The sequence below is a fragment of the Canis aureus genome, chromosome 30 (genome assembly GCF_053574225.1).
Source record: "Canis aureus isolate CA01 chromosome 30, VMU_Caureus_v.1.0, whole genome shotgun sequence".
Lineage (NCBI taxonomy): Eukaryota > Metazoa > Chordata > Mammalia > Carnivora > Canidae > Canis > Canis aureus.
The window spans coordinates 40,411,702-40,436,818 of NC_135640.1; the positions used below are offsets into that span (position 1 = coordinate 40,411,702).

Here is a 25,117-nt window from a genome sequence, read left to right on the forward strand (position 1 = left end):
CAGCGAGGTCGCGGGCGGTGTGGACGGGGAGCGGGAGGGCGGGTGCTGTGGACCCGGGAGCCGGCGGCGTGGACCTGCGGCAAGCGGGTCGCGGGCGGTGTGGACGGGGAGCGGGAGGGCGGGTGCTGTGGACCCGGGAGCGGGCGGCGTGGACCTGCGGCAAGCGGGTCGCGGGCGGTGTGGACGGGGAGCGGGAGGGCGGGTGCTGTGGACCCGGGAGCGGGCGGCGTGGACCTGCAGCAAGCGGGTCGCGGGCGGTGTGGACGGGGAGTGAGAAAGGCCGCGCGGACGGGGGACGGGAGAGAGGGTGGTGTGGACCCGGGAACGGGCGGCGTGGACCTGCAACAAGCGGGTCGCAGGCGGTGTGGACGGGGAGTGAGAAAGGCCGCGCGGACAGGGGACGGGACAGCGGGTGGTGTGGACCCGGGAGCGGGCGGCGTGGACCTACAGCAAGCGGGTCGCAGGTGGTGTGGACGGGGAGTGAGAAAAGCCGTGCGGACAGGGGATGGGAGAGTGGGTGGTGTGGACCCGGAAGCGGGAGGCATGAACCTGCAGCAAGCAGGTCGCAGGCGGTGTGGACGGGGAGCAAGGCTGTGTGGATGGGAGAGCGGGTGCTGGGGACCCGGTAGCGGGCAGCATGGACAGTAGAGTGGTGAGGGTGGTTGGGAGAGCAGAGGGCAAGGGCAGTGTAGACGGGGTGGGAGAGTGACCGGTGTGGAACCGGGAGCGGGTGATGTGGATCAGATAGTGGAAGGGCGGGTGGTGTGGACAGGAGAGCAGCGGGCTGCTGATCCTGACCGGCCTGGGAGCCGCGGGGCTGGCTCTGCCGCCCCATCCTCATGTGCCCCATCCTGGACCTCGAGGCTTGTCCAGTCCCGAGACCCTGGCAGCCGAGGCCCCAGCGGCCCCGGGGCCCTGTAAGTCTCTTCTGGGGGCCGCTGGAGCCCTACGTTCCCTTGCAAGTGGGGGCGGGGGGTGGTCACATTTTTTCTTTGCAAGCAGAGCAGGCTGAGGCTTGCTGCCAGGTCCTGGGTGCTTCCGAACGCAGGGCATGGGGTGCTGCCTTCCTCTTAGTCCTCTGGGAACACGCACAGGTGACTTAGCCGCCCAGAGAGGCTCGGCAGCAGATAGGGGCGGGCATCTGGACCCATCCGGGCAGGTGGGCTCCTGAAATCCACACCTGGACCAGAGCGAGGCTGCCATGTGGAAAGTTCCAGAAAAGCATTGCCCCGGTTAGGGCGGCTCTGAAGGCCAGGCTGCTCCCTGGAGGTGTCTCTGCCCCGCCCACACCCCAGGTCCTGGTGGCCTGTGTGGCCTCTTGACCCCCTGCATCAAATGTACCTGAGCCCACAAACCTACAAATAGAAGGGGCTGGAGGGGTCCTTTAGTCTGGGGGGCAGGGCCAGAGAACTGTTCTCTTTGTTCTGCGGTTCTGTTTTCTTTCCTAAGGTTCTCCAGCTGCATCTTTTCAGCATTCAGGCAGAAAGCTCCCCCACTAAAGTCCAAGAGGGGATGCACTGACAGGAAGTGATTGGAAATTGATGTCAGAAAGGACTCATTTCCTTCCTACAGAGGAAGCTCCTAGGAATCAAGAGGAAAAAGATAGAGAACCGCATAGAAAATGGAAAGTCCCCAGTAAGGGAAAGACAAGGGCTTTTAAGCATAAGCAAAGCTACTCAGCTATATATGGTCATGAGAGAAAAAGCAAAATTGCAGTGCAATCGTCTTTACCTGCTACATTAGCAAAGTTTTTTTTTTTTTTTTAAGCTTAATAGCATTATTTTGAAGATTGTAGAAAATAAGCTGTTTCATCCTTTCCTGGTGGGAGAATAATTGAGGATAGCCCTCGTCCAGGCCATTTGTTAATATAGAAATTCTAAATGCATAGGGCCTGGGGCCTGGCAGTCCCACGATCGGGACTTTATTCTACAGTCAGACTTACTTGTACGGATTGGCGTGTGTCTAAGGTCAGTAATAAGGACCATCAAAAGGGCTCCGCCATAAGTGTGAAGGTTGAGCAGGTGCAGAGGGGCAAGCCGCCCTCCCCAGGGCGACTTCCCAGCGGCACTTGCGGTAGGTCTGCTCCACGATCTCCTATGGTCTTGATCACCTCACCTTTACCCCGTTCATACCCCACCCAGCTGGGGGACCCCAGTCTCCCTCCAGACTTCTGTCCCTCACACACGTCCTCGAGATCTTTTGCACAGATCCTCTACCTCGCAGTGCTTTCCTAAGGTTTTCCACCCGCATCTTTTCAGCATTCAGGTCTCTGCTCAATCCCCAAGAGCCCCAGACTGACTCCTACAGCTAATGTGCACCCCTCACCTACCTCCCACACACACCCCTCCGCCCCTGCCAGTGACCACTCACAATTCTCAAAGGTGGCTGGTTCTCTGGGCCTCTGCACACCAGAGGTACTGGCACGCGTGAACAAAAGCAGATTGTTTGCAGAAAAAAGTTGGCAGGTTAAACCAAGAGTGAAAACCTGTAAAAGTGGAAGACCTGAGGCCACCTAACGCCATTTCTCATCATACGTGCAGCACAGGGCTGGGATTCATATTCACGATGCTCATAGCATCTTCAAAAGAATTCCCAATGTGTTTAATATATTCCTTCTATGAAGGCTGGAAATAACTTGTCTTAAGGCAGATTTGTATCCAAAATTTTATTTTTTAATTTTTTTATTAGTCTCAGAGGTAGAATATAGTGATTCCTCAGTTGCATACAACACCCAGTGCTCATTGTATCAAGTGCCCTCCTTCATGCCCATCACCCACTCACCCGCCCCCCGCCCCCACAGCGACCCTGTTTGTTTCCTAGAGTTCAGCGTCTCTTATGGTGTGTCTTCCTCTCAATTTTCACCTAATTTTCCCTCCCTTCCTCTATGTTCATGTTTTCTTTCTTAAATCCCACATATGAGTGAAATATGGTTTTTGTCTTACCCAAACTTTTAAAGATTTTTTTAAAGAGTGTTATTTCTGAAAGTGTCCAATTTTTATTATCAACCAAAGCAATGTAGAAACCTTGCCTGAACCCCAAGCAGAAAAAGAAAAAGAAAAACCTATAAAAGATGTTCTTGGGCAGTGGGGGAGATCTGAATGGGGCCTCTGACACTGGATAGTAGTTTCGCATCTACGTCCTGCTTCCCAAGCACGATAACCATTGAGGATGTGATGTGAAGAGGCCATCCTCCTTAGGAAACGCATTCTGAAGAATTCTGGGTGACACACGAGGTCTCCAAACAACAACGAATCAATTGATCAATGGATGGTGCGTAGGTAAAGCAAATATACCAAAACCGGTGAATCTAGTTGAAGTCTATGTGGGTTATTCTGTAGGTTTAAAATTTTTAAAAGTTGGGGAATTAAAAATGAATAAGCAGAAGAGTTTCCGTTACTGAGTGGATTTTCCTACGAGCGCTGTTCCTCCCAAGCAGCCACTAGCGGTGGCATTAAGGTGTCATCGCGATACGGTGTGGCCCCACACCGGGGATGATGCACTCAGCCCTGTCCCTGGTCGCCTCAGACGTGCGATTTCTAACTAACATGGCTCATCAGCTCTGGTTTTTTGTTAATTGACTCCTTTTTGTACCGGATGTTATAAAAAATATATATTTTTTAAATATATATATTTTATATATTTTTTATTTAATTTATATTTTAAATATATATTTTAATATATATATATATTATCCAAAGCCACTTCTCTACACCACCTCTGGCTTTGTGATCTGGCTAATTTTTCTTGTCCAGATAGATCCGAGCAACGAATAATTTAATTCTCAAAATGTGCAAAGCATTGCATCTCGCTTTATAACAGCATTCTCCCCCATAACGGGGGGCTGAAAGTTTAGAAAAGATGATGTCCTGGTCTCTCCATTTGATGCAAGGTAGCAGAGGCCCGTGGCTCGGGGCAGGGATTCTCCAGCAGGGCAGCCTGGGGTCAATTCTGGTTGTGCTGCTTATCCACTGTGTAATCTTGGGCAAGTTACTTCACCTCTGTGTGCCTCAGCTTCCTCATCTCATGGGATTATTTTATGTTCTTTTTTTTTTAGATTTTATTTATTCATGAGAGAGAGAGAGAGAGAGGCAGAGACACAGGCAGAGGGAGAAGAAGGGTCCATGCAGGGAACCCGACGTGGGACTCGATCCCGGGACTCTGGGATCACGCCCTGAGCCAAAGGCAGATGCTCAACCACTGAGCCACCCAGGTGGCCCCATCATGGGATTATTTCGAAGCATGTATGAGTCAGTAGATGTAAAACTCTGAAAAAAATTCTGGCACATAGTTAAGTGCTCATTTCGCATTCGCGACCATCCCTGTGACAATCTTTATGTAGCTTTTGTATAAAATACCAAGTAGCCCAAGGCACCTAAGCATCCCACTTTATAAATATTGATATCCGTATAATCAATAGTTTTGAATGCTTGGCACAGGCAGGGGGACGGTGTGGTACGATTCGCATTGTGCCAGTGGCAGTTGGAGCAGGGGACGCGGGGGGCAGTGTGTGAAATTGGTGCTTCTAGGGCACCGTGGGAGGAGGGTCTGGTCTGGCATCTTCCCCTTCAGCGAGGACACTGCCGAGTCATCCATCCTGGGATCCAGACCTCCCTGGTGAGCATCCTGCCTTTTCTACACACGATGCACTGACATCGACACTATTTGTAGGGGCGAGCAAGGTAAACGATAGCGCGGTTGTGTCACAGGCATCCCCGCCACAGCGGGCTCTGTCCCCCGACCCCGGGCTCTGATGAGTGGGGAAAAGCGGACATCAGCGAACTTCCCAGATGTGTTCCTCTAGGGCTGTCAGCTGATACCGGTCACTATGTGCCCACTGTCCCAAGCCCGAGGGATGGATGCACCGCCTGCCTAGGAGCCAGCGTGAGAGGGACAGATACGGAGGCAAGTGACAGGGATTGAAAGAAGCGCCCTGTGCTCTGGGCCGTCCGTCCGTGGTGGCCGGAGCTACTTCCTGGAAACGGCGGGCTTGTGTATGGTTAGGTCATCGGACGGGAGCGGCACGTGCTGGGGACGAGGGGTGTCCATTCGCAGTGAGGGCCACCTGGGGGGCTCCGGGGGTTGAGCGTCAGACTCTTGTTTTCCGCTCAAGTCACACAATCTTGGGATTGTGAGCTCGAGCCCCATGTCGGGCTTCTCACGGGGCGTGCAGCCTGCTTCAGATTTTCTCTCTCCCTCCCTCTGCCACTTCCCCCCACTCAATGCACTTTCTCTCTTCTCGCTCTAAAATAATAATAAAAAAAAATACGGACAGTGCTGTTGGGGTTGGTAAGAGTACAGTGTGTGCCTCGAGGTAACGGGCAGGAGATCCGGTTAAGAAAGCTGGTAAGTTGGGACAAGGCTGGCTTTGCAGCGAGCCCAGCTGGTCTCCTGCGGCCTCTGCGCAGATTGGACCGCAGATCACCACTTCCACAACTGCTGTAGTGCCTGGGCTCAGAGAGGGAGGAGGGAGAAGCAGAGACACGGACCCCCGGGAAGGACCCCCCCGGAAGGAGCCGAGATGCCTGCAGGGTTTGTGCGGGACCTGTCCACCCGCCTGGCCGTGCCCGGCTCCAGAGCCAGCTGCCCCGTCCCCCCCAGGAGCCACCGCGAGCCCCGTGCTGCTGTGACACCTGCCCCACACAGGAGCCTGCTCCACACGGGGCGGGCATTGACCACGGGGAGAGAGCTCATCAGAAGGTGCCTGGGGACCATGCAGGGTCGCCTCGTGCCAGCTTGCACCGCTGGAGGACCCGGGCCAAGCAGACCCTGGCAGGTAGCACCCACCACCCACCATGACCCCAGGGGTCACCGGAAACGTTGACTTTCCCCAGGCCTGCAACAGGATGCCAGCGTCGAGTCGGGACAAGGATAGGAAGGGCCTCTGCCAGGAACGAAGCAAGCAGCAGCGGCCACATGGGCGGCACCCGGGCTGCCGAGCCTCACGCAGCAGACGGAAGGTGACCCAGGACCCCGGGGCTCAGCAGACACAACTCGGTGTTTCGTGTTCCACGTGCACGTTTATTTCTTTCAAAGACCGTTCCCGTGGCGGCCACATCTTCCACAGTTTGGTATAGGAGCGGGATCTGTGTTTAAAGTGCTACCAAGCAATATGATCGCTGTCCGGCACGTTCGTCACCACACCCGATCGTCACGCCAGACCTGCCCACGTACCCGGGAAACCCTTTCCTTTTAAAAAAAAAAAAAAATGTAGCTTTGAAGTGACATTGGGAGGCAAGGGAGGGAAACCCTACAAGGCTAATCCGTCAGTGGGAAGCCGGGTGACCTGAGCGGGTCGAGGTTTTCCTGATGCCCCCTCCCACTACAACAGGGATGCTGAAAGGAAGGGCCTGGAGGGGACCTGAGTTTTCCTTGCAAGAACACAGCAGCACCAGCGTGTCCGTGCCACTTTGGTAGTGGGGCCTGAGCAGGTGCAGGGCAGCGGACGGAGGGCCTGGCACCGAGCCCACGCCCATGCAAGACTGGCGTCGCACCCAGCGGCTCCCAGCCTGTGCTCTGAGCTGAGCTGTCAAGACCGGGAGCTGTGGGCCTATTCCTGGGAAAAGCCCTGCAACTGGTGGCAGCGACATAAGTTGTCACTTTCTGCTGGAGAAGAAAGTCTGCAACTCTCTTCTATAGACGCAGCTGGTAAAACCCATCAAAACCCTAAACAGGCACCAAATTCGTGACTGGTGGGCAAGGAGCTATGGGGGGTGGGATCAAGGGCCGGCTTGCAGCTTACGCTTGAGCGTTGATTTAAATAAAGTGCTCTGTCTAAACCTCCTTCACAGCGGGTTTCCAACGGGACAAGGAGGGACAAGGAGATCAGTGCTTTTATTGCTACGTTAATGACACACACACCCTTGAAGCTCCCTCAACTTTCTCTGCAAAGAACCCAGGCACGTCCTTGAACACAGAGCTCGCGACCGCCCACGTGAGGCCCGGTCCCAGCCGCGCAGACACACGCTCCTATTAGCGTTCGAGAGACCTCACTTTGCAACACCGCCCTGCAAAAATACCGTGACGGCGAAACAAAAAAAGCCCCGCAGCCACTCACACGCACGGAAAGGCAAGGGAATGAGGTGATCTGCAGGCTGGTGTGCGTGGCATCTGGTGGATCGTGACGTGTCCTTGCCACGGAGACCCCCACCGCGCAGGCACCGGTCGGGGTCAACGGCCAGGAGGGCGGCACTCGCAGGATCCGCAGGCCCGTGGTCTCTCGGTGCCGCGTGCACGCACCCTTCATGCTCGGCTCGTGAGCTCCCTGCTACGTCCTCGTCCGCTGACTTCAGAAGAGGCCCCCAGATGGAGAAAACGTGTGTGTGCGTCCTGAGGAGGGGCTCCGGGGTCCTATGCAAAGGTACGGAGCTGCCGACGTGTGCCCGACAGATGCACAGAAGCACGATCTTGACGCCCTGTGGCTCTCGCATGTGGGACACTCAGCCCACCTGCCGCTTGCACGGGACCCGGACGAGGCCTCCGGTCATCGGGAAGTTGAGACAGCAAGAGCCCTTGACCAAAGCATCCAGCAGGGAGCAAAAGACTCACGGGGCCCGTCAGAAATGGGAATAGCAGAGACATTATTATTATTATTTTTTTTTTTTTGAGAGCGAGAGAGCTCCCAAGTAAAACCCTGATATCGTCACATTGAATAAATCGAGTCGATCCAAACATCACAGTCAAGCAAAAGACTGTGCTAAGAATTAGTCCTGCTCAGGTGCCTGAAATTCTGACGCCCCACGTCCTGGAGAATTAATTCTCCAGTGTCCCAAGGGCAGCAATCCTACCGGTAAAACAGGAGTGACCAGATGTGTTCCAAAAAAAGACTAGTAGTGACTACGAACCCGCAGGGAGTGACGTGGTTATTAGATGTCGGAATGCCCCGTGCGGTGTCACACCGACGAAACTCAGGACGTTCACCGTAAAAACCCGTTTTTACGGAATTACCATCACCTGGTAATTCCAGGGACGCCGAGGGATTTCTAAACGTGTCTTGCAAAGTGAGATTCTTAATGTCGTCTGAGAATTTGTTCCCTCAAGAAAAGGGGTGTGTGGGGGGGTTCTGTTTGCACGAAGGTTTTTGTTTGGCAGTGGCTCCACGGCCCCCGAAATAGATAATTTAAGGGTCAACAAACATGCTTGTGGGAAGGAGCTCCCCGGATTCCGTGTCCGTGATAGAAGTCAGGCTTCGTAACGGGCTTTCAAATCTTCCTGGAAAAAAGTGAATCTCGGTAAAGCATCAAAACTTTTCAGAGGAACGACCACGGCCCTCGAGGCGGGGCCTCCGGGCGGCACGGGCACACACGGAGAGGCGGGCGGACCAGGGACGTGGTGTGAAGGGCACGCGGATGGGCATGCAGCGGGCCACGGTTTTCTTTTTCCTGTCCCCGCGGGCAAGCAAGGCAAGGACACCCCAAGACGTGTCAAGCCCTGTCTACAGCAGAATTCTCAAGAGCCCCCCCTAAAGGAGTGTGATGCAAAGCTTGGCCCATCCCTAAGGCTCACACCTCGTACCTGAGACCTCCAGACCTCCGCTAATTTTCTCTTTTGTCCTCAGTGTACTTTGTTTTGGCCTCTCGCAACATTTGGCAAACCAGCCGTGTCCTAAAGAAAACCCGTGTGTGTGTGTGTGTGTGTGTGCGTGTGTGCGTGCGTGTGCACGGTCGCCATGCTGGGCTGTCACTGCTCCTAGCTGTACTCGGGAGGCCCCCTGCACACTTGAGTATGCCAGCGGGGGGTTGAGGGGGAAAAAGCCCCGTGTCGACGGCTCCACTGGGATCATGAGGCGCTTCTGATGCTGTAGAGAAAAATGTAAAAAGCACAGAGGAAGTGAGAGAGCTCCCACTTGCAAACAGGCTCAAAGTAAACGTACAGAGCGCTCAGCGTAGTGTGCACAGCATAGATTTAGTGTTTGCATACGGTTTCAAGTTATATGGCTAATGTCGAAGGCAACCATCGTCCTACCTCAGGCACACCGTCTCCGTTACCACCGTAATTTCTCCATCGACCCCAAATCCTGTCTGTGTCCCACCTCTCTGTACTCAGAGCCAGCTGCACCCCTATTCCGAGCAGCCGGTGAGGACAGGTGACCCACCCGTTGCGTTCACAGCGACAGCACAGAGGGACACCCACCCCCGCCTTGCGACGCGGTCCAGGCGCGGACCCACGGTAACAGGTGTCCGAGCGCTGAGTGGGTCCCATCGAGTCCCCCAAACCTGCCCCATCACCGTCCGTCACGGGATGCTCTTTAGTTCATAACGTAAATCTTTTTCTAACATTTGACTTGAGCTCTGAGATGTGAGCACAGCCCACGGGGCAGCGCCTTCGGGTCTCCTTTGGCATCGGGTGGCAAAGCGGCCTTTGTCAGTTTTCTCTGGGGGGAACCTCCTGGCCCAAGACTCAGGTTCTCATTCCCCTCTAGGAGATGAACTTGTCGGGGGAACCCCAGCTAGGGCCGGCGGGCCGGCGGGCGGCTAGGTGGGCCCGCGCCTTCCAGCGTCCGGGTGCAGCAGGCCGCCGGCCTCGTGGTCCACCGGGGCCCCATTCACGGCGCTCTTGCTTCTGTGCCTGGAGAGCAGCTTCCTGTTCAGGATCCTGGTGAGCGTCACCCCCTTCCTCCGGGCTCCCTCTGGCTGCTGCAGGAACACGAGGTCATTGTGCGACTGGCTCATGCCAGGGTCCTTCTGCTGATGCCGCCGGCGGAAGAACAGCTTCGCGCCTTTCCTTAAAATGCCTCCTGCAAGAGGAAAGTACAGGGGGGCTGGTCAGGTGGGTCGCGGAGGAAAACCCCGGGACCGTGAGGCCAAGGTGAAAAGACCCGGGGAAGTTTGGGGGCCTCTGCCAAGAGCAGTTTCTTACTTCACTGTGCTGTCACCCTGCCCACGGGCAAAAGCGGGGGGAATCGGGCCCGGACACCACACACCGGAGTTTTCAAAAGGACAAGACTTTGCCTGAGAAGCAGAGAGCTGGAGAGCATCCCCGGGCAGAGAGCTCTATGGCTGACTTCCTAGTCGAAGCAGATGGCAACAGACTGTCCCCACCTCGGGTCCCCCACCGCCCCCGCCACCGCACCCCTTCTTTGGAAAGGGCAGAAATGCTGAAGGGCTCTGTGCCCCAGGAAAGATGGTCGTGCTCTTAACACCCCAGCAGGGTCTGGGGACCTTTCCAGCCAGCCTGGAGGTCGTTACATTTGCGTGGAGGTGCTGCGGGCTTTGGAAGAAGGAAGTCTGACCATCTGGGTGAGGAGCTTTATGGCTATTTGACAATTCCTTATCGTCACCATAAGGCCAACAAATACTTCAGGAGCCAGGATCTACACCAGGAGCCATCGTGTTTATTCAGAGGGGATAACGAAGAGCATCTGCTGGCTCTTCCACACGAAACGCATGCGGACGGTGGCGGGATTGGGCCCCCCCTGTCTGTGTACCTCTGAACAATCAACACTGAAAAGCAGGGGCACCCGGGTGGCTCAGTGGTCGAGCGTCTGCCTTCAGCTCAGGGCTTGACCCCCGGGGTCCTGGGATCGAGTCCCGCATCGGGCTCCCTGCAGGGAGCCTGCTTCTCCCGCTGCCTGTGTCTCTGCCTCTCTCTGTGTCTCTCATGAATAAATAAAATATTTTAAAAAAACAACTGAAAAGCAGCACACCCCATGATTTTAAGAGGCTGCTCACTGGACGGGGCACTGAGGATGAACTTCCCACGTGTTCTGTCCAGGCTCAGCTGTAGAGCAGAGCTCGAGCCCCGAGGCAGAGGCTGACTATCATCTGGTCAATGCTGCTGAAAAGATCCTTTTTTTTTTCTTTAATTTTCTCTTTGGATATAATCAAATAGCCTATTCTGAAGAATCATGAGGCTACGTGTACAGTTAGCTCGTGCGGAGAGGCCGTGTGCTGGGGTCTCCAGGACAGCGGGAAGGGGAGTGTAAATGTGTAGGTGGCTCTGCTCTGGCCACGGGGCTGCTGTGCCACTTCTGGGGGCCCTGACCATTCCCGGAGCTGTTCAAATCCCCATGAGATGCGGCCTATCACGACGCCCATCACCACTAACAGCTGGATTTGACTGTGCAGTCTGGCCAGGGGGCTGGATGCAGCGGGACCCACCAGCTAAGTTCCCGGCGGATGGATGCCCTGGGCACAGTGAGGGGCCCCAGCCTGAAGGCCACCTTGGGTCACCGGGGCCAAGGAGGTGTTTCTGATCTACAGAAACCAGCTTTAGGTTAAGCTTGGGGTCCCTGAAGGGAAGATAAATGTGGGCTCTCACTAGAACAGAGGAGAGGAAGGCAGGGTCTATTTGGTTAACCTGAGGTGCTCTGACCCCATGCCCCAGTGTCCCCAGGGGGCTAGAAGCCCGAGGGGGGCAGACCGGCCTATCCCCGGGTCAGCTGGAGGCTCCAGGACCTGGAAGCCCAGCAGGAACAGGTGCTGTCCTGGAAGACCCCATACCAGGTGGCCCTGCACCGAGAGTGGGTCTGGGGTCTGCGGTGTGAGCAGGGGTGGTGGTGTGGGTTGGATCATGCCCCTCCAGAATTCCTATGTTGGGGTCCTGAGCCCCAGTAGCTCAGAATGTGACCTTATTTTACAGACAGGGTCTTCACTGAGGTGATTCATCTACCGTGAATTAGGGCAGGCGCTGCACCAATATGACCGTGTTCTTACATGGGGGGTCACGCTTTTACAAGCCAAGGAAAGTCAAGGATGCCGGCAAACACCAGAAACCTGGGGAGAGCATGGAGCAGATCCTCCGTCCTCGCCAGCAGGAGGAACCAGCCCTGCCCACACCTTGACCTCGACCTTCTGGCCTCCAGAGCTGGGAGACCGTCAGTTTCCAGCACAAGGCAGTGTGCAACGGGACAGACCAGCCTGCCCTGCGGGGCTCAGCAGCTGGCTGTTGAGAAGCATGGGCTTGCACCAGATTCGGAGGGAAGCCAGAGCACGGAGAGAGGCAGGAGGTGGCTGTGCTCAAAATTCTCTAAAAAGGGAATCTGCATGTTTGCAAGCAAGCAACCGCACTTGGGGCGCCTGGGTAGCTCAGCCAGTTAAGTGTCTGACTCTTGGTTTCGGCTCAGCTCGTGATCTCATGGTCGTGGGATCGAGCTCCGCGTCGGGCTCCATGCTCAGCAGGGCGTCTGCTGGAGAGTCTCTCTCCCTCTCTCCCTGCCCCTCCCCACTGACTAGCATGCATGCTCTCTTTAATTAAAAAAAAAAAATGAAATTGTACTTTAAAATGACTAAAATTCAAATTCTTGCATATTCAGATTCAGAAGAACCATCAGGGACTTGCAGCCTGTGAGTTAAATCAGTGAAGTGGAAAGAGCTGTGTACCACACTGACTTGAGACCGTCCTGCCTGCCGTGGTCTGTCCCACAAGCTAAGGTCTGCTCCTGCACCCCACATGGACGGGGCCGGTCACGGGCTGTGTTCTGTGCTTCCATCCCCACTGAGGCTCTCAGAACAGGGCTGCTGTTTTGTGAAACCTGACTGTTCAGCGTCCAAACCAGAAGCAGGTGACGTCCTGTGTCCCCCCGGGTACCCATCATCCCAACGTCGCTGGAGAGAGTCACCAAGCCTGGCATTCCCCTAACTTTACATGACTTGTCACGGCATCTACAGGGACAATACCACCGCCTGGGATGGAGGGGTCGTGGTAAAGGAGGGGCCAAGGTTTGCAATATCTTAAAATCTTATAGATCTTAAATAGATCTTATATAGATCTTATAGATCTTAAAATCTATAGGCTGGAGCCCCGTGTACATCCCCCAGAGGCCCCTGAGGGAGATCGGATCCCTGGCAGTGATGCGCTCTGCTCCAACGTGGGCGCCAGGGCAGAAGGCCTGTGTTCCCACGCCTGGCTCCCCTGGACACCTGAGGGATGCTGTGTGAGCCGGCAGGGGATGGGTCCCACCCCAGACAAGTGGCCAGCAGGTGTCCGTGGGTGGTCACCAGGGAGGCCTCCCGGGAGTGTGGTGGGCCTCAGCTCTCAGAGGCGTCACAGAGCCCAGCCCTGCACCCCCACACGGACGTGGACCGGCTTCACGGAACGACATAAATCTCGAGAGGCACGCTGGTAGCGAGTGTAGGACAGGCTGCTTTAGTGACGCAAGCCCGTGCCAGACCCATCGAACGTGAAGAATGACGAGCATAAACGGAGGTCATCCACTCTCGTTTTTCTAAATAAAAACGTTAAGGTCTGTTTAAACTTGGGCACGAAGCACAGTTCCCTTTGGGGTAAATAGTGCCAGAAGAGCAAGGCCCCAGGGGTGACGCTGACTCCACCACCCCGCGGGGGACGGACAGGCAAGCACACTCGCCCGTCAGCTGGGGAGTGACAGCACCTGGAACTTTCTCGCCCCGAGACTGTGCTGCTCTGCCTTCTGTTCTGTGTCAACGTGGCCGGTGCGCCCAGCGATTCGGTCAAACGCTCCTGTGTCACAGGAAGGCACTTGGCAGGTGGTTAACACCTGCATCCGGCTCTCCCGGGCTAGAGCGAGCTACCTGGATGTGTGCATGGGCTTCGGCCCATCAGCTGGACACCCGAAGAGCCAACGCAAAGGGCTCCCTCCCTCTGGGGGAAGAAATTCAGCCTCCGGCCCACCCCGCATACTTCAGACCATCAGACCCCATAATCGCCTGAGCACCCCTTGGTTCTGTTTCCCTGGAGGACCCTGGCTAAGACCATAACCAACAGTTTGGTACGTCCCCGTTGCCTCTGGGCCCCCAGAATCGGTCACCTCTGCTGATAGGGAAGTTCGTGCGGCCTGAGCAAGAGGAGCTGGAGCGGTGTGGGCTTTATAAAGCCCAGCTCCTTTATTCCAGACCACGTCCGGCCACTCCAACAGGCAGGAGCGAGACTCAGACCTCGCCTCCAATCTTAAAAACTCCTTAAGGTAAAATCTGGAGCAGAGATATATGAGATTTGAACTGGCCAAAATCTTACATGGGGGGATGGAGAAGAGGGGAAAAAAAAAAAACCAAAAACATCCTTCCCTGGTTCTAGCAAGGTTAAAAAAAAAAAAAAAAAATCAGAAATGGGCCAAAGGTTAAACAAATAGGGAGAAATTCAAAAATAATTATTCCAAATTAGAGCTTTGACACAGCAAGTATTTGCAAATTTATCCTCCTTTGTCTCCACAGAGCCTAACAGACGTGAGTGGCTCACCGGAGAATCCATCTCGGCCTCTGAGAGGTAGGGAGGAAGGAGCAAAAGTCCCCTCGCACATCGGAGGTTGCTGCCCTCAAACAGCTTGTGAACTCCAGCTAAACCACAGCGAGCCCGTCTGCAAAAGTGAGTACTTGGTAGAACCAGAGCACGGCTAAGGGAAGCGGTGTGTATGCACAGGGCAGCGTGCAGGGCCGTGTCCCCTGAGCTGGGGGGCAGCACCCCTGCACCCCCCGGTCGGGCGAAGGTGCTGCACTAACCCGCCCGGCACACGTCTAAGGAGGAATGTGGGGAAAACAGACACCGTGGGCCGGTCGAGCTGGGAAGTGACGGGAGAGGAAGGGAAGGGGGACCAGCTTCCTGTTGTAACAGAACAGGCTTTGCTCAGGACAAGGCTGTACTCGATTTTGGGGGGAAAAAGAAAAAATAAGAAGACAGGACTTACTGTGTAGGCAATTAATTCTGGTTGGCATAGCGATCCTCTTAAGCTAAAGGGAATGAGCACGATGGCGAGAAGGAAGAGGTCAGAGGTCAAAAGCAAAACATGCAGGAGCAAAACAAGAATGACAGACAGTGAGTCCCGAAGCATCACACCTGGCACGCATGGGAGGTTACGGGGCAGGACACCTGGCAAGGCTTGGGGGTCGGGGTTTTAGTTCTGGGTTTATTTATTTATTTATTTATTTATTTATTTATTTATTTATTTTTACTTTTTAATATTTTGCAAAGTCTCCATCACTACTTTTGTTCTTACCAACGTAAAGTACACCTAACACAGACCTTGCCGTCCTAACCATCTCGGAACACACGGTCACGGGGAGTACGTTCCCGTTGCCCGGCAACCACGCGGACCCTCAGTGAAGCTAAAAATAAACCCGAATCTGGGGAATAGATTTCCTGCATTGGCTGCAGCATTTCCAACCAGCGAAACCCCAGGAGGACCGTAACCACGCGGGCAGTCTTGGGGACCCGTGCAAACTCCCTGCTGGGACGCAAGGTGCAGGTGGGTGGTTCTGGAGCCAAAACGAGCCTCGGTTTAAAAACGAGAGCGCGCTCCCTTGATCCCCAGGGTAGAACTGTTGCTGGAGCACATCTACCCTCTGGCACCCGTAACACATCATCGTCTGAGGTTCCGACAACATCTCGTGGAGATGCAGTGTCCAAATCGCTCAGAAAACACTGGAAGGGGGAAGCAAGTTTGAAAACACTACCAGATACGCCCCTTTATAAATTCTCGGTCTGGGGCAGCCCCGATGGCCCAGCGATTTGGCACCTGCCTTCAGCCCAGGGCGTGATCCTGGAGACCCGGGATCGAGTCCTGTGTTGGGCTCCCTGCAAGGAGCCTGCTTCTCCCTCTGCCTGTGACTCTGCCTCTCTCTCTTTCATAAATAAATAATAAAATCTTAAAAAGAAAAAAATTCTCGGTCTGTGCAGCGGTGCCATCAGGGTAGACGTCCAGCGCGGTCCCTGTGCCCCAGCACACCTGGAGGTGGCCCCAGCGCACCTGTCAGCACCTCGGTCCCCAAGAGTGCCCTTTTGGAAGGGTCCAGTTCAGGAAAGGAGAAGCGTGGCCATGGCACAGCAAGGATAGACGCCCAAGGGAAAGAACTCTCCGGAAGGAAAAGCAGAGGAAGCAACAGACGAGGGAAGGGTGCTCTCTGGATGGACTTGGGGTCGACGAGGCAGGGCCTCTCAGAGTGAACACAGGAGGGCGGATGTGGGGGAGGGGGCTGGGGTTCATGAGAAGAGGCAGCGGACTGTTGGCCATCGGGAGGAGGAAGGGAGAGGAGAGGGCACCCCGCCCTGCACCCCGTCTTCTACCCTGCCCAGCGCACACACTGCCTTCCATGGGGCTGGGGGAGTTCCCTGGGGCGGTGCTGGCCCTGAGACTGGGGGCGGGGGGCGCCCTGTGGACCCACAGCCAGGCCGCCTTTCCCATCACCCGGGCTGCGCCTTCTGTACGGGAGCGAGGGAGTCTCCCAGGCCCGGGCCAGCAGGCAGACGGGGCCCGAGGTCCCATCTCCATCACGCGGCCTGGAGATCGTGCCCTCTCCCTCCTTCTTTCCTCCTCCTGGCTTCCAGTGGGTCCCCATCTGTGCCTCCCCTGCTTCCACATGGGTGTGGCTCACGGGGACACACATGAAGCCGACAAGGAAGGGGGGGCGGGGATGAGGGCAGGCCCCTACAGCAGGGCCCTCAGCTACGGGGCCACAGGCCACCGTGTGGCACACTGCGGGCTGGCGAGCTGCACCCCGGCCTCTAGTGCCTGCTGCCAGCAGCACCCCAGCCCCCAACTGTGGCAGCTGAAGCTGTCCCAGGACACTGGCAGGGTCCCCTGGGGGGTGTGGGGGGGGGACACAATCACCCAGTTCCAGAACCACTGGGCTGTGGCGGCAGGAACAGCCTACCAAGGTTCCCGACCTCAGGACTGAGTGCTGAGGTCTCCTAAAGTCTGCGTTCTCGGGGGACAGGGGAGGGGGGGCGGGGTGGCCGAGGACTTAGCACTGAGCTGCACCCACGACTCCCAGCCGGGGTCAGGCGCCTGCATTCCGTCTCCCATCCTGTCTCTGCACTGGGATCTCCGGGTCCCTGCCTGGAGATGGGCGCATCCTCGCTCGTGGAGGAGCTGAGGTGTGGGAGGCTTGACGCCCCCCTCGCCCCCCGCTCTAGAACTGACCTCGAGCCCCCAGACTGCATCCCCGCAGAACGCGTCTTTAGGTCCCGGTCATGCCAAAGCACCAAGGCCAACTGCGCGCGTCGACAAAATCCACAAACTTAAGGCTAACGGAAAACAAGGGATGGTTCCGACGACGCGACTACTCATCACCACACACGCATTAAGCTAACCGGTTCATTTTCTGGGGGAACTTCTCTGCCCTGGGGCCCCGGCGGGTCCGCGCGCTGAGGTCTGGCCAGGTTTGGGGCGGAGGGAAGACTCTGAGGCAGAAGGAGCAGAGGTGCCGATCTCCACGGCTCGGGGAGGCCCGGTCTCTGCGGGTTTTGTGTGGAGTCTCTTGGGCCCCAGCATGGGTGTCATATGCCGCTCGGTGACCTCCCCCCTAAATGTTCTGGAGAGTTCTATTCCTGGGGCAGGGGTGGAGCACGGAAGAAGGGGTGCTCTGGGCATGACCTCAAACTGCCCCCCTGCCCGCTGGTTCCAGGGGGGCCCGACCCTGCCCTGCGAGTGTGTGCACTGGCTGGGGCGAGGTGCTGGGGGAGGTGGGTCTGCAGAGGAGCAGGGCAGGAAAGCAGGTGATGGGAGCTAACGTTAGCTTAGACCCTGGCAAGACAGGAGAGCCATGGGGTGGGCCGGCGCGCGGGGTGCGGGGGCGCAGGTACCTTTATGCTTCTTGGTGGCGCCCGGCTCCGACACGCTCAGGGAGCTCTCAGACAGCTCGTCCCCATCAGGGTCCAGTGGGGCCTGGCTGCCCCACGCTGACGCCTGTGACTCCTTGTCCAAGTCCCAGGAGTCCAGCTCGCTCTCCTGGGGCTCCTGGGGCTCCGGGGCCAGCGGGGCCGAGGCCTCTTCCTCCTCGGGTGGTGCAGAGGCTGCAGCTGTGCCCAGAAGGGACGGGGTGTCCTCCTGGCGGGCGCTGTCCAGGGAGGCCGAGTAGTCCAGCATCATGGCAGCAGCATTGTCCTGAGATAGTGAGGTCTGTCCCAGGATGAGAGAAAAAAGTCAGCATGAGAGATGGTGGCAAGGACACACGGGAGGAGGAGCGGGTGTGGAAAAGCCTGGAAGGCTCTGTGCCAACATCCTGACGATTCCAAAGCGTCGGAAGACGTCAGTTCACGGTTTTCCAAAGAGGCACAGCCGTTTCTCAAAGGGACTGACAGGCAGCCCGTACCGGTCTCCCCCATCACCCACCCTCAGGGCGGAGGGTCGGGGGCCCCCTCTCTGGCTGCCAGGGGCGCCTGAGTTCACAGGTGGAGGGGCAAGACACCCCCTCCCTGCAAACACCCTTCCCCAGCAGGGGCGCCCAGCAGGGAGGGCGAGACTTCCTTCTAAGTGGCGGATGGTGCACGGGCGGGTGGGCACGGGGGGACACAGAGAGGGCTACAGGTTCAGTTCACTTTTAACACTTTTAACACTTTCCACAGCCCTTCCTACGGGAGTTTGCTTTCTGCAGGCGTGCGTGCTGTGGCCTAAAATCCTGCGTGTGACCTCTCTGTGCGGGTGCTACCCTTGGCCCGGCAGCCGGCTGGCTGGGGTGGGGGGGGTGGAAAGTGACCGCAAGGGGCCCCCACCCCGTTCCCAGGGGGGCCTGCTTCCTGCCAATGGCACTTGGCTGGCTGAGCGCCCACGGACTCAAGACGGGACGACCTGAGCACGCGGTAAACAGGCACCGCGGTGGGTTGGATGCATGAAATGAAAAGGTCCTCGGGTTCCTAGAGACTCCAAGATACAGCCCTAGAGAAGGCAGAGAGGACGCAGTCAGGGACCCCACCCCATGCCGTCGCCTCCCTGCTGGCCGCCGCTGGAAGTGCAGGGGCAGCACCTGGCCGCAGGTGCCTGGGAGGCCTGCCGGGACCAGAGCTGCGGCCACCGGGGCCCTGGCTACCATGGCAACACCGGCGCCGCGCCTCTGGCCCCTCCTGCCCCCCGTCCCCACCGAGGCATGAGCTACACGCTGCCCCCCTCCCACAGCCTGCCCTGCGTTGAGAAAGTCGTCACCTCCTCACCCCCCACAGCGACCAAATCCCTTGCTGGCATCCTCCTCATCCATTCTGAAATGGGAATCACACCAGTTAAGGGACCAGCGTGTGGCCCCTGGGCCCTAGGGGCCGGCCTCTCCGGCAGCCTGGCCTGCCTGCACCCACCAAGGGCTCTGCACCCACATCGCAGAGCAAGAGAAGGGGACGTCTTAAAACAATCCACGCGTCACGTCTCTGACTGCAAGAGGCACAGGCCTCCACTGCAAGAACAACTAAAATGGTCTGGAAACACGTAGCGTGGAAAGGGAAAGCGCCCCACGGTCGACGTGCGAGAGGGTGGAGGTTCCGTCCCCCAATGGGAACCTTGCATCACGCCAGTCCCTCCCTTTGCACGGCCTCCCCCGTGTGATTTCCGCAGCCCCTCCACAGCCAGAGCACCCCGGCCAGAAGCCTGCAAGCGTCCTCCCGGACGGGGTGGGCCGCACAAACACAATGTCGTGGTGACCCGCGTGCCGGGCGGGCAAATGGCACCTGCCCTTTGCAGGGAGCTGTCGGGGCGTCACCAGGGCTCGGGAGGACCCGGCCCCCCGGGACGCAGGGCCATACCTTGGAGATCCCTGATATGATGATGGTGCTCTTCTTACGTGGCGACTTGACCTTCAGCTTTGAGGACTCGCTGAGCTGGCGGATGGCGACTTCCGCCACAGGGTCCGAGCCATTGAGCACCAGCAGCTCTGCGGGGGGAAGGGGGCGCTGAGCTCGCCGCACATGCTGCACGCCCCCCCGCACCCCACCCCGGGGACCTCCAGGGCTGATGGGAACCATCCCCAGCCGGGGGTGGCCGCCCCGGGGGGGGGGGGGGGTGTGTGCAAATCTCTTCCGTCAAGGGCCAGAGAGCGAGTGGGTCAAGCTTCGTGGGCCTGCGGGACGAGGCTGGGCCCTGATGAGATGTGCGAACGGGAACAGGGCCAGCTCTGGCTCACAGACCACCCTCGGTCCGCCACTGCTTCTGGATGGTTCCATGCACTCACGGATGTATACCCGGGTTTCTGCACTTTCCTATATGCCGACATCTCCTTCGTTTCCATCTACCTCCATAGAGTTGATGACAAACAACGGAAGCAGGTAGGCCAACAAGCAAAAAGGCCCCTGACCTTCTACAAGAGTTCGAACTCCGGAGGGTAGTGAGGTTATTCCTTTTCCATCCCGACGGCGGCCCAACACGATGTGCTCAGAGGAGCCAGGTCACGAAGGCGGCTCCTTCCCATTGTCAGTGCCGCACAGCTGGCCAACCTCTCAGGGAGGCTCAACCCCCAGCAGGTGCCGTGCAAAGGGCCGCGGGCATACCGCCGCGTGCAGCCCTCCCCAGGCCCTAGGAGGCGGGTGCCCTGTTTATCCCCATCTGAGTCACGGGGAAGGTCAAGGGGCACAGCATGGCCCAGGTGCCACACCGGGTCTGTGACCCCAAGCTGGCACCTGCGACATCACCGCAAGAGCTCCTGCCGAGGCACAGCCAAACCCTGATGCTTCAGTGGGGCAGGGGGTTAACAGGAGCGTCTCCCTTCTCGGTTTCAACGCCCGGGTGGCTCAGCGGTTAAGCACCTGCCTTCGGCTCAGTGCGTGATCCCAGGGTCCTGGGATCGAGTCCTGGATCAGGCTCCCCGCATGGAGCCTGCTTCTCCCTCTGCCTATGTCTCTGCCTCTCTCTCTCTGTCTCTCGTGAATAAATAAATAAATAAAATAAAAAGTAAAAAAATAAAGGGTGCAAGTGAAGGTGCCCCTGCAGTCCAAGGCCATGGGGCACCTGCCAGGGGCAGGTAAAGCGAGCAGGAACGCCAGCCAGAGGAGGGACACGACCTGCACCCAGGACGCTGCAGTTGAGGGAGCCCTGCGGTTTCCGGAGAACCCTGACCACTCACTCCCACGGGGAGAAGCAGTGTCGCCATCACCAGGCTGAGCGAGTATGAAGCCGTCCTAAGACAGCACCTGTCAAGTGACAGCTTCCGGCTCCCCGCTGCCCCCCCCACCCCACCATCCTCTCCTCCTGGTCCCATCCTTGACACTGGCGAGATCAGAAATGGGGCTGAGGGGACAGGGAGAGGGTGAGCCCGAAAGGAGAAGCCACCCGCCCCTTCTGGCGGCAGGTCACACCCGAGCAAAGGGAGAAACGTAATCCCCAAATTTAGATTGTGCTCTGATTTAGGGAGGCAGGGACTCATCTCTCCAAAGACACGTGTTCCCTGGGAGCGACCGTAAAAATGGGAAATGTGCAAGCAGAGCTCTGGGGGAGACCTCGTGGGAGGCACGAACGAAGCCGCCTTTAGGATCACACCCCGGAGTCCTGCTTATTTATGATATTCATAGCACTGGTATATGGAGCAGGAGAAAAATCATGCCCCAATGTTTTATAACGTGGGGGGCACCTGGGTGGCTCAGCGGTTGAACATACACATTCGGCTCAGGGCATGACCCCAGGGGTCCGGGATCGAGTCCCGCATCAGGCTCCCCACAGGGAGCCTGCTTCTCCCTCTGCCTGTGTGTCTGCCTCTCTCTCTGGGTCTCTCATGAATAAATAAATAAAATCTTTAAAAAAAGAAATTTCTTTTATAACCTGAGGTATAAACTGGGTTTTTATGTGTCTTTTGTGAAAGCATCTGCTAAAACTTACCACCACCCCTGGTCTCTGCCTGGCTCCCATTCCCCCTTTCTCCTTCTAGTTCTGCTCTCATTACTCAAAAAAGCTCCCCTCAAACTCCAAAAAGGAAATGCTGAACCCTGGGCAGCCGAGAAAGACGGGAGGAGGGCCCAGAAGGAGGGGAGCGGTGAGCATGCGCCCCGTTACCTGTGTCCGAAGACGAAAACGTCTTGCTGACGGGAGCGCCGTGGCAGGAGATGGCTTGGACAGAGATGTCCTTCTCGATGACCTTCACTTTGACAGGCGTCTTCAGGGGAGACTCTGCCGGGAGGAAATCCAGGTCATAATGGCCCCAAAACCCGCCTGAACCTACAGCTCCAGGGAAGGTGAAATCACACCTCTCACGCAACCCCATCTATGCAGCTGGAAAAGGCGAGGGCAAACCTTTGGATATCTCATCTTTTTGGGGGCTGGGGGTGGGGGCCAAGTACCCAGAAAGGATAATGGGAACCTGGGGTTAAGTAAAATTTCAGAAACATTTTAATTAGGCCAGAATTTCATTTTCTTCCGTTTTGTATTCAGGAACGGTGCCAGGCAATCTATTCTGGGAAGATAATACACGTATCTATCTATAAGCAGAAACATAATATAAATAAAATAGTAAGCCTACACTTATACGGAAGCTGTCTCTGGGGCAGAGGCTGGGGGGACAGGTAAGAATTCAGCTAGATCTAAAATGACTGCACACGGGGCGCCTGGGGGGCTCAGGGGTTGAGCATCTGCCTTTGGCTCAGAGCGTGACCCCGGGGTCCCGGGATCGAGTCCCCCATCGGGCTTCCTGCATGGAGCCTGCTTCTCCCTCTGCCTGTGTCTCTGCACCTCTCTGTCTCATGAATAAATAAATCAATTTTTTAAAAAAATTCACAAAAATAAAGAATAAAATGACTGCACGTCAAGCCTTCCTAAGAACCTGCACTGACCACTTACACGACATGGGTTGTCCCCACGTAAATGTAACAGGGTAGTTCATTTAACTAGATATTTTTCCTCTAGCATCTACATTTTTCAGCTTCAGCGCACACTACCGGGTTGAACCCTGCTTCGGCATGCCGTGTATTTATTCGACAGCATAGAAAGGTAACTGCCTAGAACACAAAAAGCTAAGAAGTTTTGCCCACTGCCCGGCTGTCTGTGCCACGAGACTGTCTGAACAACACTCACTACGGCATCCTGCTGTCTAGACAGGCAAGGTGCTCACGGGGCTGGGGGACTGGAGTCTGCAGGGGCTGCTCTCACCAGAGCTCAGCGGGGACGCCCTCCCCGCGTCGAAGCGAGGCTTGGTTTTCACGGCAGTGACAGTAGTGACCACAGTCCCACACGGCATCACCGTGCGGTCTTTTTCTACCTTTGCAGCGGGAGCAGGTGAAGGCGTCTGCCAGGATTTCACTTCGCCAGGTTCTACGTAAGAAAACTGCAGAGAAGGTACAGTTACGCACCTCGTACAGCGCGTAGACCAAGCCCTGGGCACGGCACGCCGCCCTCCCCGGCGGTAACCTCTGTGTCAATCGGCATCCCTCGGTACGGTAACCATCTCGTAGTTAATCTGGGTTGGTTTCCCCAGAACCGGGGGGGGGGGGGTGACAAGACCCACGCTCAATCCCTGCCACTCTGCGCCCAGTGACAGGCCCAAAGGCTACAGCACCAAACGAAACCAAGTGGCCCTTCGTGGGTTAGGCCCACGTGACACAGCTGTTGTGGAAAGTTCTCCAAATGGCAGACCACTCAACACGACCGTGGGCGGGACGTGTCCCATTCAGGTCTAGAAATGCACAGCACGACACAAGAGCTCCTCTTACGTGAGGAACTTTCTCGTTTGCTGCTGAAGCAAGAATCCAAAGTAACTGACAGATAAAGATGCTCCTTATCTCAAGTGCATCCAGCTGGAGCTTGGCCACGGGAGAGAAGGACGCCGTACCTCCGCAGTGACCGAACCCAACACCGAGCCGCCAAAGGAGGACCCGCCGGTCAGTGTAAAGCTCTGGGGCCCAGAGGGCTGCTTCTTGAATAAATCCAATGGAATGGTCGTCATTGCCAAGAGAGCTAAAAAGATAGGAGACAAGTAAAGATACATTTCCATGGGGTTCCACGGGAGCAGGGGTCAGAGGGAGCCACCAACACAACCAGAACAACCTCCTAATGCACATCCTGTCTGCTTGAGCGTCCTCCAGCTTTGGGACATCTCAGAACACCATAGAGACAAAGAGAGGCTGTGGACACGGTCTAGACCAAGGGAGGCATAAGAGACAGGAGACTGAAGGTGGTACCTGATGCTGTGGGGGGAGAAAGTAACTGCTCTAAATAAAGGACACGGGGCCAACCCATGAAGAAGAACGCCGGGGGCAGGTTACAGAACGTGCATGTACATTCAGGAAGCAGACAGCTGGACTGTGGACATACCAGAGAATATCCTTATTCTTAGGAAATATGCACCTAAGAAAGGCAAGGTAAAGGGCCTGATACCCTCGGACATTCACAGGTTTACCCTCCAGCATGTGTGTGTGTGTGTGTGTGTGTGTGTGTGCACGCACTGGCATGTGTGCAGGTGCACATGCAGAGACCGAGCAAGCAAAATCAAGAGCAACCACTAAGTGCGAGCACAAACAATAAAGCAAATGGGGCAAACTGTCATTGCCTCGGAGTCCGGGTAAAGGCGATATGGTTGTTCTTTGTTCTGTTTTTGTTTTTTTAATGTAAAATTTCATAGATCCCATCGGGTTGTATAGGAATGAGCCTCCAGAGGGGTGGTGCCTCAGAAACGGATTGGGACTTGCCTTCTTTCCAGGCAAACCCTGGGCCCACCCTGGGTTCAAACCACATGCCGTCTCCTGGAACGTGTCAGTTCTTATCTCAGTAACACCTCACTGACCTTATCCCGGGACAACGGAATCAAGGAAATTAGCTCAGAATTCTTGCTAATAAGGGGGCGCCTGGGTGGCTCAGTTGGTTAAGCAGCCAACTCTTGATTTCAGCTCAGGTCACGATCTCAGGGTCCTGAGGTTAGGCTCTGTGCTCAGCGGGGAGTCTGCTTAAGGATTCTCTCTCTCCCTCTCCTTCTGCCCCTTTCTCTCTCTCTCTCTCTCTCTCTCTAAATAAATAAATCTTTAAAAACTTAAAATCTTAAAAAAAAAAAAAAGGAAGAAGAAGAAGAAGAAGAATTCTTGCAAATAAACAAGAAGCTTGAATTGCTTTTTCCTGGGTCTTTGTAATTTTAGGAGACAACCAAATGGCTTGGTCTCCCAGCAGGATAAGCCAGGTAAGGGGTCCCCTTCTCCCAATTTTGGTATGTTTATGGGCATTTTTAAAAACCTAATACATACTGAAACTCCTGACTTACACACACGCATATATACAGGTCCATGTTCACTTTTGTGATTTTACCTTTAACCATAGCTTTCTTGTCTCTAAAGCATGTGTCCAGTGTAAGCTGCTGTGGCTTATTTTACAAGGAAAAGCCAGTTGAAATCCATAGAGAGAAATAGCAGGATGGGGCGGGGGGGGGTGCCAGGGGGACGGAGGGTGTGGGAAAGTCGGTGTTTCACGAGACCAGGGTCTCAGCGTGGCAAGAGGAAAAAGTCCTGGAGGTGGGTGGTGCTGATGGCTGCACACGGTGTGGAT

At 56.2% G+C, this 25,117-nt stretch overlaps 1 protein-coding gene and 1 long non-coding RNA gene across 6 annotated transcripts in view; one reads left to right on the forward strand and one right to left on the reverse strand.

Annotated features, from left to right (window-relative positions):
• Positions 1-227: 227 nt before the first annotated feature.
• On the forward strand, positions 228-15,563 carry LOC144302007 (uncharacterized). 3 transcript variants are annotated; one of them, XR_013368927.1, is made up of 5 exons: positions 228-3,278; positions 11,578-11,944; positions 12,251-13,684; positions 14,127-14,277; positions 14,881-15,563. It is a non-coding gene; the product is annotated as an uncharacterized LOC144302007 (long non-coding RNA). The 3 variants fall into 3 exon arrangements; XR_013368928.1 differs by having other exon boundaries at positions 228-2,073; positions 3,012-3,278; positions 11,578-13,684; XR_013368926.1 differs by having other exon boundaries at positions 11,578-13,684.
• The window catches only part of C2CD2 (C2 calcium dependent domain containing 2), a 57,183-nt gene continuing 38,063 nt past the window's right edge, over positions 5,998-25,117 (reverse strand). For 2 of the 3 annotated variants that reach the window (XM_077879285.1, XM_077879283.1), the window contains 6 exons: positions 23,418-23,542; positions 22,739-22,913; positions 21,650-21,763; positions 19,414-19,541; positions 17,491-17,806; positions 5,998-9,733 (listed from right to left, as the gene is read on the reverse strand). In XM_077879285.1, coding sequence (XP_077735411.1) covers positions 9,471-9,733; positions 17,491-17,806; positions 19,414-19,541; positions 21,650-21,763; positions 22,739-22,913; positions 23,418-23,542 — 1,121 coding nt within the window. In that variant the 3' untranslated portion in view covers positions 5,998-9,470. The remainder of the gene's footprint in view (positions 9,734-17,490; positions 17,807-19,413; positions 19,542-21,649; positions 21,764-22,738; positions 22,914-23,417; positions 23,543-25,117) is intronic. The other variant, XR_013368925.1, reaches the window with a different exon arrangement.